The sequence below is a fragment of the Pyrenophora tritici-repentis genome, chromosome 1 (assembly GCF_003171515.1).
Source record: "Pyrenophora tritici-repentis strain M4 chromosome 1, whole genome shotgun sequence".
NCBI classification, from domain to species: Eukaryota; Fungi; Ascomycota; class Dothideomycetes; order Pleosporales; family Pleosporaceae; genus Pyrenophora; species Pyrenophora tritici-repentis.
In genome coordinates, this window is record NC_089390.1 from 4,270,428 (window position 1) to 4,289,129 (window position 18,702).

General features: G+C 50.7%; 8 protein-coding genes across 8 annotated transcripts; 5 read left to right on the forward strand and 3 right to left on the reverse strand.

Annotated features, from left to right (window-relative positions):
- Positions 1-501: 501 nt before the first annotated feature.
- Positions 502-1,565, forward strand: PtrM4_016810 (uncharacterized protein; the record flags this gene model as incomplete). Its single annotated transcript, XM_066103246.1, has 4 exons — positions 502-565; positions 613-848; positions 897-1,000; positions 1,046-1,565. The coding sequence occupies 4 exons, from the start codon at positions 502-504 to the stop codon at positions 1,563-1,565; spliced, it is 924 nt and encodes a 307-aa protein (XP_065965448.1).
- A 977-nt stretch (positions 1,566-2,542) lies between these two features.
- PtrM4_016820 (MhpC, hydrolase or acyltransferase (alpha-beta hydrolase superfamily)) lies at positions 2,543-3,472 on the reverse strand (the record flags this gene model as incomplete). Its single annotated transcript, XM_001931574.2, has 1 exon — positions 2,543-3,472. The coding sequence occupies one exon, from the start codon at positions 3,470-3,472 to the stop codon at positions 2,543-2,545; it is 930 nt and encodes a 309-aa protein (XP_001931609.1).
- A 1,121-nt stretch (positions 3,473-4,593) lies between these two features.
- PtrM4_016830 (DUF1421 multi-domain protein) lies at positions 4,594-6,965 on the forward strand (the record flags this gene model as incomplete). Its single annotated transcript, XM_066103247.1, has 4 exons — positions 4,594-4,860; positions 4,967-5,706; positions 5,811-6,328; positions 6,370-6,965. 4 exons carry the CDS (start codon positions 4,594-4,596, stop codon positions 6,963-6,965), a joined length of 2,121 nt encoding a protein of 706 aa, XP_065965449.1.
- Positions 6,966-7,251: 286 nt separating this feature from the next.
- PtrM4_016840 (uncharacterized protein) lies at positions 7,252-8,175 on the forward strand (the record flags this gene model as incomplete). The annotated part of the gene is made up of 1 exon (XM_066103248.1): positions 7,252-8,175. The coding sequence occupies one exon, from the start codon at positions 7,252-7,254 to the stop codon at positions 8,173-8,175; it is 924 nt and encodes a 307-aa protein (XP_065965450.1).
- A 536-nt stretch (positions 8,176-8,711) lies between these two features.
- On the forward strand, positions 8,712-9,773 carry PtrM4_016850 (uncharacterized protein; the record flags this gene model as incomplete). Its single annotated transcript, XM_066103249.1, has 1 exon — positions 8,712-9,773. One exon carries the CDS (start codon positions 8,712-8,714, stop codon positions 9,771-9,773), a length of 1,062 nt encoding a protein of 353 aa, XP_065965451.1.
- Positions 9,774-11,308: 1,535 nt separating this feature from the next.
- Positions 11,309-13,474, reverse strand: PtrM4_016860 (PutP, Na+-proline symporter; the record flags this gene model as incomplete). The annotated part of the gene is made up of 4 exons (XM_066103250.1): positions 11,309-12,029; positions 12,082-12,844; positions 12,893-13,381; positions 13,429-13,474. 4 exons carry the CDS (start codon positions 13,472-13,474, stop codon positions 11,309-11,311), a joined length of 2,019 nt encoding a protein of 672 aa, XP_065965452.1.
- A 1,854-nt stretch (positions 13,475-15,328) lies between these two features.
- On the forward strand, positions 15,329-16,143 carry PtrM4_016870 (trafficking protein particle complex subunit 6B; the record flags this gene model as incomplete). The annotated part of the gene is made up of 2 exons (XM_066103251.1): positions 15,329-15,630; positions 15,738-16,143. 2 exons carry the CDS (start codon positions 15,329-15,331, stop codon positions 16,141-16,143), a joined length of 708 nt encoding a protein of 235 aa, XP_065965453.1.
- Positions 16,144-16,486: 343 nt separating this feature from the next.
- Positions 16,487-17,742, reverse strand: PtrM4_016880 (Mdh, Malate-lactate dehydrogenase; the record flags this gene model as incomplete). The annotated part of the gene is made up of 6 exons (XM_001931578.2): positions 16,487-16,627; positions 16,684-16,828; positions 16,877-17,339; positions 17,389-17,476; positions 17,527-17,637; positions 17,698-17,742. 6 exons carry the CDS (start codon positions 17,740-17,742, stop codon positions 16,487-16,489), a joined length of 993 nt encoding a protein of 330 aa, XP_001931613.1.
- Between the last annotated feature and the right edge of the window lie 960 nt (positions 17,743-18,702).

Here is an 18,702-nt window from a genome sequence, read left to right on the forward strand (position 1 = left end):
ATGCTGAGTGTTGATACTTACATCGCGGGAGCAACGTGTCTTCCGAATGTCCATGTAAAAACTTTTTGTTGATTTTTGTTTCTCGGGCGATTGTATAGTTTTCTAACTCAGAAGCCATGGCTTGGGCTTATAATACATCGGACCAGGCGGACAGCCTTGGTCTAGAGATAACTGCTATCGCAATCATGTTCACAACGATGTCTCTTTTGATTTTGTTGCTGCGTTTCTATGTACGTGGATGCATGATCAAGGCAATTGGCGCTGGTACGTGTAGCGAAAGTTCTCTCACCTTCGATTTGAGACTGACTGGCTGCGCTTAATAGATGACTGGATATTAATAGTGACTTGGGTATGTTCTCACGCTGCTTCTATGCCGGAGAATCATTGTTGACCTTGTGTAGATTGCTTCTTGCGGGTTCGCTGTGGTGACGATTATACGTATGCCATTCTACCAGCACGGCCTTTCGATACTACAACTAACCCTGCGCCAAAAGAGACTAAATGGGGCCTTGGATTGACGCACCTGGAAGACATGCCAACAGAGGATATCTACAACTTCGGACTGGTAAGATCTATCCAAACCTGTGCACCTGACGTGCTAACCAGCATTAGATTCAGTACATAGGGGCACCGTTGTAAGTGGCAGCATACAAGCACATATTCGGTCGCTTGCTAATAGCTATCGCAGCTACATCACAAGTATTCTGGGCTTCAAGCTCAGTCTGTTGCTTTCGTATCTGCGTTTCATGCCCAAAGGTGCTGCACGCAATACTACGATTATGTTGATCGTCGCGTGCATACTCTTTCATATCAGCTTCCTCGTTGTTCAGGTCAATCTATGTCAGCCGGTAAGTCACTCTCTCAGACTGTGCCAGTTCACCATGTAACGTGTACAGATATCCAAACAATGGAATCCTGCCATCACCGATGGCCAGTGCTTACAGGCAGTTCCATTCTACCTCAGCATGGCATCACTGACCATCTTTTTCGACGTGGCTGTGTATGTATGCGCCACTTGACGATCAACATACGCTTACACAAATAGCATGGTCTTACCCTTTCCTGTTTTACTCAAAAGCCGCATACAGAAGCGGAAGAAGGTCGCACTACTAGGTCTCCTCGCACTAGGCATCTTCATAACCGTCATCCAAATCCTCCGCATCCAAACCGTCCGTAACCTCTCCAACTACCTAGACTCGAGCAGCCTCATCATGTGGTCCACCATCGAAAACAACCTAGGCATCATCGTTGCCTCGATACCAACACTTGCACCGCTCTTCAAGTATTTTGTGGAAAAGACGCAGAAGAGCTCTTCGGGGAACTCGGGGAATAGATCTAGGACGGTGTACACTGCAAAGTCAAAACGGAGTATGAGACACCAGTCTATCAGGCTTGATAGTGTTGCCCGTGCTGCTTCGCGCCTTAGTACCACGTTTGATATGGGGGAGAGCCGGGAGCATATTTTGGATCAGGCTGCTAGAACGTCAAGCAAGGATGTGGAAGCTATTTTGTCTACCCGAAATCATCAGGTCTTCTCTCAGGGAAGATATTATGCTAATCTGTAATGATAATATAATCAAACGTTAGTATTAGAGGATGGCAGAGGCGTGAAAATAAAGTTCTTAGAGTACAGTGTTGTCAGATTTGTCCTACAATCAAATGACAGCCGCACTGTATATTGAAATCTTCACGTTGATCACTTTCGTACGTAAAATCGAGTCACTATTTGGCACGACTTAGGTATAGACATTATAAAGAGGGGGGATCTTAGGTGGGTGTATGAGACAGGGTGGATTATGTCAGCCGCCCGCCCGACTCGCTTAAGTTAGGTGCGCAACTAGCTTCTTTCTCACCGAACCATCCTACATCTTTCCTCCGCCATCACTTGCCCCGAACCACTCCTCCTGCGCAACGTTACTGCCATCACAAATAATCCTACATACCCTGTCGCGCATGCCGCTGCAAGAGGTTGCATTCATGCACTTTCCATTCTGCACACCCACCAGCTGGATTACCTCATCGGGCGATTGGACACGCCATTGGTTTCCACACAATCAAGATGCGCTTATGGCCGGCGTGACATCTACGATTCCACCTCGATCTCTAACGAAATGGTCGCTCTTTGATACAGCATAACCAGAACGGCATTTAGGCTGAAGGACACGTGACTCACCTACCTCCGCGTCCTCTATACATATGCCAAGATCAACATCTACATGTCATCGTGCAGGCTGAACTTCATCAAGTCAGCCAGTTTTTGGAAGGGATAACTGTATGTCGCGAAGAAAAGTCGTAACGAGGTGAACATTCTCGAGCTGGGCAATGATATAGGTTGCACGATGACAGTGACGCCAGATGTTACCACGGTTCCTTGCTGCTCCGATATGGAACCGTCGGTTGTCTGAGCTCATATATTCTGTCACTTGGTAAGCAGAAGGAGTATGTGATTGTTGGACCAAGTGCTAGCTATCTCGAGTTTCCACCGTTTGCTGAGTCTATAGGTAGTTTTCCGACCAGCTTTTGAAGCGCAGTCCAAACTATACTACTTTTTCGGGAGCTTTTCAATAAAGCCCAGAATACGTGCGATGAAAGCTTCTGGATCTTCTTCGGCAACCCAATGCGCAGCATTCGAAATCATGACTATCTCTGCAGTCTCATGATACTCGCTCGCCATACTCTTTGCCGCTTGCGCCAACAAACACTTTTCTCCCATCAACAACAATGTAGGAACTTTCACCTTTCCGTGCCGAGCAAGCCAAGTCCTGTTCTCCTCGGCGTCTTTCTCAAAAGCACGGTAAAGCTCAAGACCTGCCCTGATTGCGCCAGGCTGCGAATATGCAAGCGCATAGTGGTCCAAATCGGCGGGTGTGATAGCCAAACTATTATACTGCAGTTTGTCGAAGAAGTGCTTAAGATATTCGCGCTCTTTGCCAGCTATGAGGAATTCGGGTAGGTCGGGCACTTGGTGGAAAACGAAATGGAAGAGCTCTGGGCTTCCCTTGACGCTCTCGTAGAACGATGTTCCGGGCAAGGGACATTCTCCCCATACCACACTGGCGACGTCGTCCGGGTAACGCGATGCATATGCGAACGCGATCATGCCACCAATGTCGTGTCCAACGATGTGAATTTTCGACTGGATTTTGAGATGGTTTTTTATCAGGATACACAGGTCCTCGGCCATCTGAGTCTTGTGATAGCCGGTTAGGGGCTTCGAGGAATTTCCGGCACCACGATAGTCTGGTGCTACAACTCGATATCCGGCTTTTGCAAACTCTGTGATAACATGGCGGAACTGATATGATGTTTGAGGAAAGCCGTGGATAAGTAAGATCACGCCCTGGCATGGCTTATTTCCGTAGTCAGGGGAATAGATATAATTCAAGCGTATCTCTTCGCCAGAGTAGGTAGTGATGGAAGCGATGCGCTGTTGCCAATCGTCGGCATCGCACGACTTGGGAAAGATGCTCATAGTAAATAAGAAATAGTTCGGAGTTTCTTTCGGGATAAAGAGATGAAGTGATACATGGGCTCGGGTCTTATTTGTACATGCATCGATTTCTGATCATGACGTTCCTGCAGCGTCATGTGTAGCGTCACTGCGCATGCAGCACGGCCGCAACTGTGCTGATCTGGAAGCAGCAGAAATTTATGAACTTTCAGAGATGTTGCCTACAATAAGTGGTTCTCGGGCAATGAAGAATAAAAGCATTCCTTGTGCAGCGATACATTATCATTATTTGTGTAATCTAATTGGAGCGACTGTTAGCCCCGCACCATATCAACAACTGTGCTCTAGGCTATAATTATAATAGACTCGACTCTTCCAACCAATTAACTTTTGCAGAAATACTCTTATATTGACTTCTATTGTGAGCTTTAGCATAGTATTTATTCGTTGCATTAGCACGGTTCGTGGTGACGAAACATTTTTGGAAGGAAGATACTGTCGGATCGTGAGTATCGGTAGAGACGTCGGCTGCTTGACACTTCGGCCCGACTTCGGCCCACCTTGCGCAAGAGCTTAGGTATACCTTCGTAGCACCTATGTTCGTAGATATCAATTAGAACCACCGAACAGAATGCATTCCTAGTTATCGTTATTTCCCTTTACGCACTTAGTGCAAAGCCAACCAACACTGATCAGTGATTGCTTGAGGCGATCACAGACAGCAAGGAAGAAGAGACAGACCGCATCTTTGACAGCCTCCCTAACGCACGACGTTATACTCCTGAGAGAAGATTCTGTGCTAAGAACAGAGCGAGGCAGAGATAACGCATAGCGATCAAAACCTCCCTCTAAGCTGCTAATCCAGGCCGAAGCTCGATTACAGCGCGTCAGCAACGCACAAAGACACACTGTTGAAATCCCGACGCGAGAAGTCTTGGGACGACTACAGCACGTCAGCAGCGCAGAGCGACAGACTATTGATATCCCGACGCGAGAAGTCTCGGGACGACTATAGTGCGTCAGCAACGCGTAGCGATTCCGTACGAGCGTCCCCGGACGATCCTATCACGTACAACCACAAGCGCTGGAACCGACCAACCAGCTAGACAAGACAAGGCAACGCGTCAATATACACCGGCACGATGGCAGGCAGCCAGAGCAACTCTGGCGATACAGACGCTGATGTTCAAGAGCAACTACTCAACTATCCATCCGAACGCAATACAAGCAAGCGCGCAGAAACTATATCCCCAGGAGCGAAGTTTACTGCTGAACACCTTATGCGACACTGTCCATACACAGTCACGTTTGACTATATCAACCCATCTCTCTGGGGTGTACCCGCACCAGAGGATGCAGACGAGACGCACGCAACAACCTGGGTCGCGAAGGCTATCCACGACTACCATGTAGGAATGGAATGGGATGAGAGACTTCGACTACCAATGGGACTTTGAAGGATGGACACGAGAGCTATTCCAGAAGGTTGAGCGCACTACGCTAAGATCTCTGAAGACTGTGCTCCGGTATAGGGGAGTCTATACAGGCAAATTTCGGGCTAGAGTAGCTGATTCCCTCTTCAACTTACTAGGAGGAGAAAACGCTCCCGAATGGGACCCTGCAGAGTTCAAGGCCGAGAAGTTTGACGAACGTTCTGAGGCGTACCAGCGTCAGCAGAACGCACATCTAGCAGCCCCTATAGATAGACAAGCGCAGCAGCCACTGCAACAGACGCAGCCACTGGAACCGCTACAGCCGCAGCCACAACGTCCGTCACAGGGCGAGCAGTATAGAGTGAGACAAGGCGTTCGAAGCCACCCGCAATATCAAGAGCTACAACAACCGCCCTACGCGATCAATGCCTATGCAGGACCACAGCCTCGACAAACGGAGCAGGCTATGCAACCACAACAATGGTACCCGCAGACACAGACACGACCCCCAGCGACCGCATACCGCGAGGTGACACCTTTCCCTCAGCAACCTACAAACCGAGTACCTGACAGACCCCTTGGCCTACCACATGACCCGTACAAGACGCTACCGCCGCGATGGTCTCGCAACGATCGGCTCGAAGCCAATACGATCACGCAGTTCTCTAAGCTATGGGACAATAGCAACAAGTATACAGGGAATGCGTACGATCTCCTAGACGATAAGATTAAGATCTTCTTCAGCATCTGCTGGCAGGTAGATATCCAGGAGGAGCAGTTTCACGCAGTGTTTCCCCGTATCCTTACCGGGCGTGCAGAGACGTTCTACATACAGGTTGTAGAGAGAGATGATAGCTTTGCTGATGCGTACATGGCAATCAAAAACCACTTCGACCATGACGTCCATCACCAGCACTACTACACAGACTGGACGACTACAACTTCGCTCGCACCCGCGCAGAGAACCCTGATAAGGGACTACACGAGGTTCTGCAGATCCTGCTTGACAAGCTGCAGCTATGCCAGCGTGCCCTTGGCAAGAACTTTGAGGGTGAGGATGCCCTCCGCACTACGGTCATCAATGCCTGCCGAGGAGTACCAGAACTTGAGATGGCACTGTTCAAGCCAGCCACAATCTGTGAAGGACTCTTCTCAGATCTACGATCCGCAGTGGAAACACACCTAGCACGGCAACACACCGCCCAGTTGGTCACAGAAGATCAATACTACCTAGACCGCCGATACAACGGCAATGGAAGGATCCGAGGTGGATCTCGAGGTGGAGGAGGATTCAGAGGCGGATCCAGAGGAGCATACCGAGGAGGCGAGCAGCGCGACGACAACGGACGAGGATTCAAGCCACGTTGGAGGAAGAAATGCTTTGTTTGCCGGAAGGAAGGATGCTGGTCTACCAACCACACAGATAAAGAGCGCAAAGATGCCCGTGCGCAGTTCTTCTCTACGCTATACTTTACAGGTGCACAGCCCCTGAGGACTTCTCCGTACATCTTGCAGAATACGAAGGGATCGAGCACACCAGCCAGTACAATCAGAGAGGCTGGAGAGAGGAGGAAGACTGCGAGGATGACGAGGATGACGACGTCGCGGAAGCACATTCTGAACACCAGTTCTTCAAGGAGCAATGCCTTGCAGACCAGGCGTTCTTGCATCATATCTCGGGCGACGACATATACAGCCGAGACGCGCCGTCAGCACCAGCATCGCAGTTCCTGCTTGAGGACCGCTACACACGATCTGTGTACCAAGGAATCCTACCAGATACAGGCGCTGCAAACGTATCCACGGTCGGCAAGGAGCAATACCTCGCACTTACGAGAGAAGATCCGACGGTTAAGTTAGACACATCTACAGCAGGGAAAGCGTCTATTAAATTCGGAAAAGGCGAGGCTACAGCGTCGATTGGCACCGTGCAGGTCTCTACGGAGATCGGAAAAATCAACTTCGAAGTGCTCGAGGCGCCTACGCCGTTCTTGCTATGCCTTGCAGACATGGACCGCTTAAAGGTATACTTCAACAATACGACAGACGAGCTGGTTCAGGATGACGTACACATCCGGTGATTCGCAAATGGGGACATCCTTGGTTCCATCTAAACAAGAGAGAGAGAGCAACTATGTTCCTAACGAGACAGAATTGCGACGGCTCCATCGACGGTTTGGACACCCAGCTGTTACGCGACTAGTCAAACTCTTAAAGGATGCTGGCCATAACGACTTCGAAGAAAGAACCCTAGAAGAAGTCACTAAGTTCTGCCACCACTGCCAGCTCCACAGCTCCGCGCCGCGCCGATTCAAATTCACTCTTAAGGATGATCACCACTTCAACTATGAGATCCTGGTGGACGTAATGTACCTAAGCAACAAACCTGTACTGCATGTGGTCGATTCCTCAACAGCGTTTCAAGGCGCGAGGTTCCTCAGCGCTATCTCAGCTAAAGAAACATGGCAAGCACTGCGGATACTATGGATCGACACCTACCAGGGACCACCCGACATCATCACGCATGATGCAGGTACTAACTTCGCGAGCGCAGAGTTCCGCGCAGAAGCAAAGATCATGGGAGTCACATGCAAGCAAGTACCTACGGAGGCGCACTGGTCTATCGGCAAAACTGAGAGGTACCATGCCCCTCTACGCCGGGCATGGGACATACTCCATGCAGAACTCACTGACACTATGTCCGACGACGCGATTCTCCAGATGGCTGTGAAGGCTGTTAACGATACTGCTGGCCCTGATGGACTAGTCCCGACGTTACTAGTCTTTGGAGCGTACCCACGAATGACTGCAGAGTCACCGCCATCACCATCAATGGTCAAACGCAGCGAGGCTATTCAAAAGGCGACGAAAGCCCTGCGCAAGCTCACTGCAGAGCGCCAAGTTGCAGACGCCTTGAACACCCGCAATGGACCAGCCACTGCAGACATGCTCGCGCTCCCACTCCAGAGCGAAGTCTTAGTATGGAGAGAGAGTGATGGCTGGAATGGCCCGTACAAGATCGCCAGTACAGATGGCCACAACATCACTGTCGACATGGTTAATGGTCCAGCGACATTCAGATCAACTGTCGTTAAGCCATACTACAGACCAGACCACCTGTGGAGCGACCCTGATGCGCCACACGCGCCGAATGAGCCGAATGAGCCGCACGAGCCGATAGCAGTACCTCCGCAGCGCAACCACGTAGAAGAGGCCGCCCTCCAGGGTCAAAGAACAAGCGGAAGGCGCACGCGTACATCACCAAGAAGGAGCAGGACGATCTTGAGCTAGCTATCAAGCTACGGAACGATGGCGTGATCACAACCTCAGGCGCCCCTTTGAAGCGTCTGATGACAAGAGATCAGCGACCTAGTAGGTCGTGGAGTCTTCAAGTTTGAGCAATACGACGAGAGGCTACACAGCAAGATCCGGATCTTTAAGTCACGCCTAGTACGTGAGGTCAAGGGAAAGACAACTAAGCCTTATGAGAAAATCCCGTCTGGTTATCCAAGGCTACCAAGACTATGGCAAGGAGGCTATCTTAACGCAGTCGCCAACCATCCAGCGATGTAGCCAGCGCCTGATTATGTCGCTGGCGCCTGGGCTAGTACAAAGCGGCATGAGCGTTGAGCTACGTGATATTACGCAGGCATACCCACAGGCTCAGACAACACTGAAGAGGACGACTCGCACACCTCCCTACCGAGCTGGTACATCGATATCCAGAAGGCACGATACTCCACGTGATCAAGCCACTATATGGGATCGCGGAGGCAGGAGTCCACTGGTGGACAACATATCACGGACACCACTGCAAGGAACTAGATATGTCAACATCTACGTACGACCCATGCCTGTTGATCACGAACAGCGACGACGCAGACGTCTTCGGCATCGTCGGTATGCAGACAGACGACACCCTCATGCTCGGAACGACCGCGTTCTTATCACGCGAAGAGAAAAAGATCCAGAAGGCGCAGTTTAGATCAAAACCAAAGGCTATGCTGACACCAGAGGTGCAGTTAGACTTTAATGGATGTACACTTACGATGGACGCCAGCAGAGTCTTAATCCTCAGGCAGAAAGGACAAGGAGGAAGGATCAGGCTTGTTGATATTAGGGCACCCGACCGCGCGCAACAGTACACCGAGCAACGCGCCCGCGGAGCGTACATCGCATCAACATGCCAACCAGAGGCATCATTTGATCTGTCCGTAGCTGCTCAAGCGCAGCAACCATCAGACGAGGACATTAAGGCACTCAACAAGCGCCTGAAATGGCAGATGGAGAATCTCACTCGTGGCCTACGCTACGTCACTGTCAACCTTACGGAGGCTAAGTTGATAGTCTTTGTAGACGGCTCCTTTGCCAACAACAAGGACCTCAGCTCACAGCTAGGCTTTGTCCTCATGCTCGTCAACGAGTCCATTGGCGCCAACACCTTCACAATACAAGGCAACGTGATCCACTACAGCTCTACAAAGTGCAAGCGCATCACACGGAGCGTACTGGCCTCAGAGATCTACGGCATGGTCAACGGCTTTGACATAGGCATCGCGGTTGCAACCACGCTAAGGATAGTTACAGAACGACTTGGACTACCTGCAATTCCCTTGGTTATCTGTACAGACTCGTACTCCTTGTACGAGTGCCTAGTAAAGCTTGGGACAACGAAGGAGAAGCGCCTCATGATCGATATTATGGCGCTGCGCCAATCATATGAGCGTCGCGAGATCACGGAGATCCGCTGGATCAATGGCGAAGACAATCCTGCAGACGCCTTCACGAAGGCATCGCCAAACCGCGCTCTTGAACGCTTTATTGACGGCAATAAGCTGACAGTCCGAGTAGATGGATGGGTGCAGAGGCCAACAAGCTTTGATGTTTAATGCTATACACTGTCACTACCGATACAAGCAGAGTTACTAGCTATCCAGAAAGAAAAGACTTCCAGTGTCGGATCGTGAGTATCGGTAGAGACGTCGGCTGCTGGACACTTCGGCCCGACTTCGGCCCACCTTGCGCAAGAGCTTAGGTATACCTTCGTAGCACCTATGTTCGTAGATATCAATTAGAACCACCGAACAGAATGCATTCCTAGTTATCGTTATTTCCCTTTACGCACTTAGTGCAAAGCCAACCAACAGGCAGCCACATTATCATTTTCTTTAAGGCACATAGAAAGACGATTACTACGGCCCACCTTGTCAAGATTTATCCCAATTCGTAGATACATACCATCTGATAGTCCAAAATTCTATCGCTCCTTCTTCGCTCCCCATCCCACTCCCACCCCACTACCTCCCCCCTCATCTCCCTCTCGTGCCACTCCCTTACCCTCTCCCTCACCGCCACCACAACAACCCCCCCCAAAAAAGATTCTCCCCCACTCCGCCCTCTTCTCCTCCGCCTTCTCCTTCCTAAACCCAATTCCCCAAATCCTATCCCTCGGGCTCGCCTCCGCCAACTCCCTCTCCCCGGTCATCAATAACACGCTCTTCATCGCCTCATTCCGCGGATCTGTATACTTGTACCAATTCACCACGCGTGCGACGCGCTCCTTGACGCGATCCCAATGCCATTGCGAGAAGTTCGGGACGGAGGAACCGAGCTTCTTGCAGACCTTAGGATCGTCGGTGCTTAGGATGCGCGTGCAGGTGAAGGATTCCGAGAAGAAGAGGGATTTTAGGTACATGTAGGACTGTTCCGCGGTGGTGAATGGGATACTGGTTGTGTGGGTGGAAAGGATTTGTCCGGCGGTTAGGGGGGGTTGGGGGACTTGAGGGATCGCTTGTTTTCCTTTGTTTGATGCTGGTGTCGGCGTTGGTTCTGGAGGAGGTGATGGTGGTGATACCGGCGCTGGCGCTGTGTCGATGAGCCATTGGAGCGAGGAGGTGGGTATGCTGAAGGGGCTTGCGTGCCACTGACAGGATACTCCGTATGGTGGCTCGTCGGGCATGTAGAAGTAGATTATACCGTTTGCTTGGTCTGCCTCTGTGGTCGGAAGATTCTTTTGGGGTCGTCCGGCGCGGTGGGGCTTGCGTTTTCCCATGTTGATAGCGAGAAGTTGAGAGATATTGATTTTTATAACAGGGACTTATTACTATAATATGACTCCAAAGAAGAGTTTGGGTTGACTTCATGCTAGTGTACCATAGTTCGACAAGGGCGCAAGGGCTGAACGTAGGGCTGAGCTAGAGTACATTACATGTTGCCCAACCTGATTTTAGTTTGCGTTTCCAATGGCATCCAGGTAGTCTATCTGGGCGTGACAAACGCCCTGCAGAAGTCGTTACGCGCACACATATCGTTTGCCTCATTGCATAGTCATATATTGCGGATCCACAAAGTCGTTGAAACAATACCTTCTAATTACAACCAAACTACCAACCCCTACTTCACAAAAAACGTCAACTCTACCACTTCAACTCTTCTTCCCCCTAAAGTCCTGACTAATTTTCCTAACCAGCATCGCAAACGTCCCCCTCGTCTCCCAAATCGGCAATATACAACTAATCGCACTACTAGCAAAAACCCACATGAAACTTATGATGACCCAGCCAGTGAAAAAGCCCTTGGAAAAGATGTAGTGCGAGAAGAACATTGGCATCGGTAGCAAGAAGTCGAGGATGAATGTTAGCAGGAACGCGGAGATGCAGGCGAGTTTAAAGGCGCGACGGAGTGTCGATGGGTCGTCCGGTTCTTCGAGAGTAGGTGCGAGGTGCGGTGGGAGTTCTGCTACAGCGGCTGGTTGCGTGGTGGGTTCTGCTACGGAGCTCTTCTCGCAGGAGTCGGAGAGCTCGGGTATTGGAGAATCTTCGTGGGAGAGACCGTCTGTGACGACGGCGTTGATGGAGCGGGTAATTTCCCAATCGAAGTTGTCGGGTTTAATCAGTGTGATTGTGGTTGTTACGATCAGTCCAGTCATGATTGCTGCTAGGTTACCGGCGAGCGTAGGGTATGATAGTCCAGTCGTGTGAATGTTGATCGCTCCGTAGTAGACCTTTGCTGTTGATAGCCAAGCTGTGAGTCCGGCGGCGAGACCAGAAAGACACCCAGAGATTGCGGCTACGCGAGTTTGCTTGCGCCATGTAATAGCGAATGCGGTGGGGAAGACAGCGCCGCCGATAAGTAGACCCATCACACTTTAAAATGTTAGTATAGCATCGCACAGGAAAGGTAGAGATAGATGCTTACAGGAAAAGCCAGCCAAGGTCAATAGAGGCTGCGTGCCAAATGCAAGCGAAAACGGACATTGTCAGTCCGAATACGCAGATCATGATATGCGAAACAAAGACAAGCTGCTTTGGCTCAGCCTTTGGCGATATGTACTCTTTGTACACGTCAAACGTAAGCAACGAAGACACAGCAATGAGCTCCGCACTCGCGCATGATGTGACTGCCATGAAAAGCACTACTAAAAGTGCGACAGCACCTCCCTGTCCGAGCAAGGTCTCAGCGGCAAAGGCAGCGGCGAGACCAGATGAGATCTGGCCAGTCGTTGGTACATTTGGGTACGTAGGAAATCGCGGGTTGTCTGTGAGTGCAACTGCAGCAAGACCGAGTGTCGTCGAAAAGCCGAATGGGATCGCGAACCAAGCGAGGCCTCCGAGAAGATAGGCGCGTACAGCGGTTGATGGTTTAGAAGCAATCGCTCGCTGCCAGTATGCTTGGTCAAGGAAGACGGTTCCAGATCCAGAGCACAGTTGGATGACACCGAAAACCAGACCGAAGTTCGACTTTAAGGTGACATACGAGCCCTCGTGGTTTCCAGCAATGGGACGCTGGGTTCTGGCTTTCTTGAGGAGCTCGTACATCTCACCAGGTGAGCCGATTAATGGACTGACTGCGTATGCGTTGAACATGAAGTAGAGGATGATGATCATCAGAATCAACGTGTGGCTGTAATCGCAGATGAATGTCGCTCTCAAGCCACCGAGGATAACATAGGCGCACACACCTGTCGGTGTTAGCATTTCTCCAACACATTGTCACAGGTTTGACATACCAACTGGGATCAGAAAGACGGCCGCGTAAACTGGCATTCCGGTCAAACTGGTTACAACCGCACTTCCACCCAGCAAAAGCTGGCTGCCAACAAGGATATTGGTGACAAAAGCGAACACCATAAAGACAAGATGTGCCAGAGTGCCATATCTGGCTTTGATGATTTCCAGGTATGTATGGCACCTTGGCGCGTTTTGCTTGACTTTACATGCCAGGATAGAGAACATGAGGATCTGTACCGTGGCACCGGCAGCATACCAGAATGGCCCGGCTACACCGTACTGGTAAGCCACCGTGGACGATTGCAGCAAAGTAGCAGCCCAAGTCCAAGCTGACACGATTCCAGAAGCGATGAGGCCTGGTTTCACTGATCGAGAGGCGGTATTGAACTCCTCAGATTGGTAGGTCGAGTAACGGGTGTATCTGTTCTGTAGATAGGAGATGCCCATCATAATGAACGCAAAGAAGAACCCAATTCCAACAACGACACCTAAATCTGTCAGCCACGATACCTAGATGTCGACAAATACAACATACCATATCCGGCCCCCACTGGGAGCGGTGTTTTCGTTGCGTCAGCCATGGTGAAGGCCAAACAGAATCTGACAAGAGAGCGCGGAAAACTTCCAAGTCTTCCTCACCAGGAGTCTCGAGAGCTTAACATATAGTTTTAGTCCCGTTCGACTCCAACTACCGGCTAGGATACGTCAAGATGCGGCCGTGTGCTCATGGGTGAAGGTGGTTGTTTACGGAGTTTCCGCGGCGATTGCATCTACAGATAGCAAGCATTCATTGGTATGATTGCTCAACGTACTGCAAAGTGGTAAGCGTAGCGTCGATCGAGCGGCACGACATGGGGACCTCGTGCGATAAGCCGGGGTTTAGAACTCTATGTGTGTACCGCAAGTTAACATTGTTGATGCGTGCTGATTGTTTGAAGACCAGCAGACTTTCAGTACTTGAAACCTGGATATTCTGAACCACATTATTGCTGTTCCCGCAGCTTCACAATGAGATGGGGATCTTATGTTGATATTCGTGGGTATGCCGCTTAACAACGCTTGCTACCAAACACAGTGATGTCATCTTCAAGGTATGGACGCAGCTGCCGATAGCGGAAGAGAATAGACATTGAGTCGTGATAAACACCCCTGTCCGGCTAGCAATCTACCCCGCGAACGACGAATCAACGCAGATGGGGTTTTTGGAGACACGGAACTGCTCCAATTGGGGTCGCGATAAGTAGACTTGGAGATCACCAAGTTATGGTTTGTAGACTCATAAGAGCACACCCGGATGTCATAAGATACCTGACATACTAGTGTACAAAGGCCACTGTAGTCGCCAAATACGCCTATTAGGTGCTTGACTACACTGTCAAGTATTTTATGACACCCAGGTGCTCTCGAGTCAAATCCAGACTATGTCGCGAATCTATCGGATTGACATGAACATGCTGATCTGCCGTCGGCCGGGCCGTCGCTTTGATAGGAATATCAGTAACCATATTCCTTTCGATAAAAATATTCTACACCCAAATGTTATATCACATACCATTCTGTCTTAATGTAACATAGGGCTTGCGAGCTTTCATATATCATTTCTCTCTCTAGGCATCTGATGCAAACAACCCGCGACACCAATTCTCCCCAGAATCCGCGGAGTTGGTAGAACCGGAAGCAGTCGATACCTGAATATCATTTTGATCACCTTATCAGTAAGCCGTCGATCATTCTTCGGTATATACCAGCCATTCAGTCTCGGATTGAAGTCTCTCCGGGAAACCCTTGTAGAAGCCCGTGTGAAACATCAATCTGATGATCTTTTAGCCATATCCTGGTCGTATTCACCAAGGAGATGAGTGAGGATGTTAGATTAGAGTTGTCGCGCTGTGGTATGCGGCAGAGTAGTCCTTCTGTTGACGCTTCACGTTACACCCGCAAGTCGTGACATGCTTCAGGACATTAACGGATCGTCGGAATTGTTTGATAGTAGAAATGTTCGGAAAAAAAGGTCAAAGTATCTCGGCCATAGATTTGAACCATTTGCACACTATCGTCGTTGTAGGGAAATGGTGTTGTGAGGATCCGAAACAAACGTCTGCCGAGCCATGACATCGTGAACCCTTGCCCTGCCTGCCAAAAGCCGATCCTACCGCGGCTCAACCCAATTCCACACCTGCATCCTCCCACAACACCACCACAACCCACAAATCGCCGGCCCCCAAAGCGACACTTTCTCCAGAAACCCGCGACCACAGCTTCTGGAAAACCACCACAGCGCGCGCATCACCACAAGCACACCCACACACCCACGCACAATGACATCGCAACCCCCCCTCCCCCCAACCGACCCCCAACAACCCACCTACACCGACCCCACCTACTCTTTGATAAACACATCCTGCCTGGATCTCCTCCTCATAGAACTAGTCCCCATGGCCTACCGCATAACCGCCGACCTGGCGCAACGCGAGGAAGAATGGATACGCGGATCTAGTGTTGGGGAAAAAGGGCGGTTGAGTTCTTCTGGGGGAATGAGCGGACCTGGTGGAGGAATGGGAGGAGTAGGAGGAGATGCAGCAAGTACAACAGCAGGAACAGCACGAGGAACAGATGGTGGGCCGGTGGGGGGACTAGGCGCGGGAACAGCGACTGTAGATGATGAGGAGGCGAGGGAAGCTGTGTTTCATCGGTTGGAAAGTTTGGGGTATAGGGTTGGTCTTGGTGTTGTTGAGAGGTAATGTTCTTCCTATCTTTCCCCTCTCCCCATCTTCCTCGCATCTCGCATCCCTCCCTTCACCCCCCAACACACGCCCTCTTTTCACACCCGCTAACACCCACCAGAGTATCCCGACAAACACCCCGCCCAACAACCCCATTAGACTGCATAAAATTCCTCTGCAAAGACCTCTGGACCCTCCTCTTCCGCAAGCAAATCGACAACCTAAAAACAAACCACCGCGGCATCTACGTGTTGACGGACAATACTTTCAAACCACTCGGTCGCATGTCGTTTGATACGAAGAAATACGATGCTGCCATGCAGGCGGCGTTGGTGGCGCAGACGGGTGATGTGGCGCTGGGTCGGGATGCGAATTCTCAGGCGAGGGTACAGCCATTTCTGTATTTTCCTGCGGGCTTGATAAGGGGGTGTCTGGCTAGTTTGGGGATTCAGGCCACGGTTACGGCAGAGAGTGCGGCGTTGCCGGGAGCGACTTTTCAGATACGGACGGCGGGGGCGAAGAATTGAGGGGCTGGTGCGTTGTGGGCGGGAGCATGACTTTATTCAGCGGCATTGCAAGGCGTTTGGGGGTAAAGAAAGCTTGTGGGGAGATGTGTTTTGTGATTTACAGGATTCAAGAACATTCAAACACAAGGGACTTGGACCTGACATGATGTCTTATTTGCACAGAGATAATGATAATCGTCACACACGTCTTGTTGTCACTGGTACATTCATCAAACGTGTTCGAGTACATATTGGTATTGTTCATCACTTCCAGATCATGTCTCGTATGGTGTCATATCTCATCCATCATGGCGGCTCGTAGCCTGCCCGCGGATACCCGTTACACAAGAGGTACTGAGCTGCACTATTTCGCAGGAGGGTTTGCGACGAACTCGACACCCTTCGTGATGTTTCCTGACAGATCGTTGTAGCATGCCTTGAGGAGAGCCTTCTCTTGGTCGTTGGCACTGCTGACGACGTCGATGGCCTTCTCGGCACCGTTTGGCTGTTACGAATGTCAGTGAAAATACTAAAAGTCTTGAGAATGGATTCTTCACTTACACCAAGCTCAATGGGTACAGAAAAGTAGTCAGTGCCTGTGGCCTTGGCAATGGCGTCTCCGCCTTCTACACCAGGAAGGTAGACGTAGCTGGGCTCGACAATACCCTTCTCGCCCTTGGAGGCCTTGATGATCTTCTCGGCGAAGCTACTCATAGTTAGCAGGTGTATTGTATTTACAATGGACCGAACTCACCGGTATCCAGCGTAAGCCATAGAAAGAGTGGCTGAACCAGCGCCATCCTTTGCCTTGACAACTTCGTCACCACCAAACTGGACGCGGTTGACTAGAGCCTCCATCTTGTCGGCCGGGATTTCAACACTTGGCTTGGCCTGGCTGAAAAGGGGAACAATTGTGGCGCCAGAGTGACCGCCGATGACAGGAATGTACAGCTTGCCGGGGTTCTTCTCGCCAGTGATCTCGGCAACAAAGGTCTCGGCACGGACAACATCGAGGGTTGTGACACCAAAGAGCTTCTTGGGGTCAAAGACACCAGCCTTCTTCAGCACCTCGGCGGCAATGGGAACTGTGGAGTTGACGGGGTTGGAGATGACAAGAACAAAGGCCTTGGGGCAGAACTTGGAAACGCCTTCGATGAGATCCTTGACGATGCCAGCGTTGATCTTGAAGAGATCATCACGGGTCATACCAGGCTTGCCTAGACTCGTCAGCTTCACTTCTACAGCAATCAACTTGGTCTGTCTTACGAGGAATACCGGCGGGGATGACAACGATGTCGGCGCCAGTCAGAGCATCCTTGAGGCCATCATCCTTGGGAAGGTAGCCTTTTACAGTCTATTGATGTTCAGTATATCACTTTGTAGGCGGGGTTTGTGTAGCTATACCGCTGGTGTGGAGATGTGTGACAGATCGGCAGCGACACCGGGTGTGTTGACGACATCGTAGAGGGCAAGCTCATCGACGAGCTGGCAGTTCTTGAGGAGCAATGAGAGGGGCTATTGAGGGTCAGTCTGAAGTCCCTTGCAGGTAAACATGGAGCAGTCTAGAGCTCGTACCTGTCCAATGCCTCCAGACGCTCCTGCTACTACGGCCTTGACCATTTTGATATGATTTTGGGGTGGGAAGGTGATGTGAAAGAGGGAGTTTGAGATGAAGCAATTGAAGAGTCGGTGAGAGAATGAGAGGAGAGAAGAGCAGAATTGGTGGCTTGAAGTAGTGAGCTGCACACCACGCGCCTGTTCTGTTGGTCCTAGGAAGGTGGGGTGAAGCACAGGCCACTAGCGGGGTACCGGGAGTATGTCTGGGATGCTGCCTCAGACTACTGGAAGTCTAATGCTTTAGACCGTAGTCTGGCTGTTTCCGTAACACGATTAGTTTCGGCTGCGGGCTTGGTGAGCTTGGTGGGGGTTTCAGGCACTCTTTGAGGCTGATATGTTGACCCAAATTACCATATCAGATGCCTCGGTGTTTCCATTGACCGGAGCAGGTCGGATGTCCGCTCGTGAAGATGCAGGTACGGATACTCCGACGGGAATACCGCCCATTGTCCCGCGTACGGAAACACAGTCTGACGTGCGGGTTAGTTAGGTACATGGATTGCTTTTGGCCGAACCAACGCAATCAATGCTTGGCCAACTCCGGTGAGTTGATTTCAATTTGACTTGTGCAGTCGACAGCAAGCTTCAATAATGCTCGAAGCTCGTCGAATGCAGTGCCCCGTGGGGTTCAGGCTATGGCGATCATGGTGTAGGAAGATCCCGGTGAGGGATCCCGGTGAGGGTCAACCTTGTTTAGTTGCCGGAGCGGATCGGAACTTTGGTGGCAATGACATAGCGGACACATACTGTACATGACTGGCGAAGAAACGGGAAGTAGCTGTATACAAGGTATCTGCCATTGAATTATTCTGATAACCGTCTCGTGACGCCTCATGATATCTAGCCGTTCCGCGGCCGTGCCCAATACCGTCCCTAAACGCCGTATTCAACTTGACAACAGCGATTCTAAGCCTAATCAAAATACTGTATCATGTCCAAGAGCCTAGTTGTCGGCGTCCACTC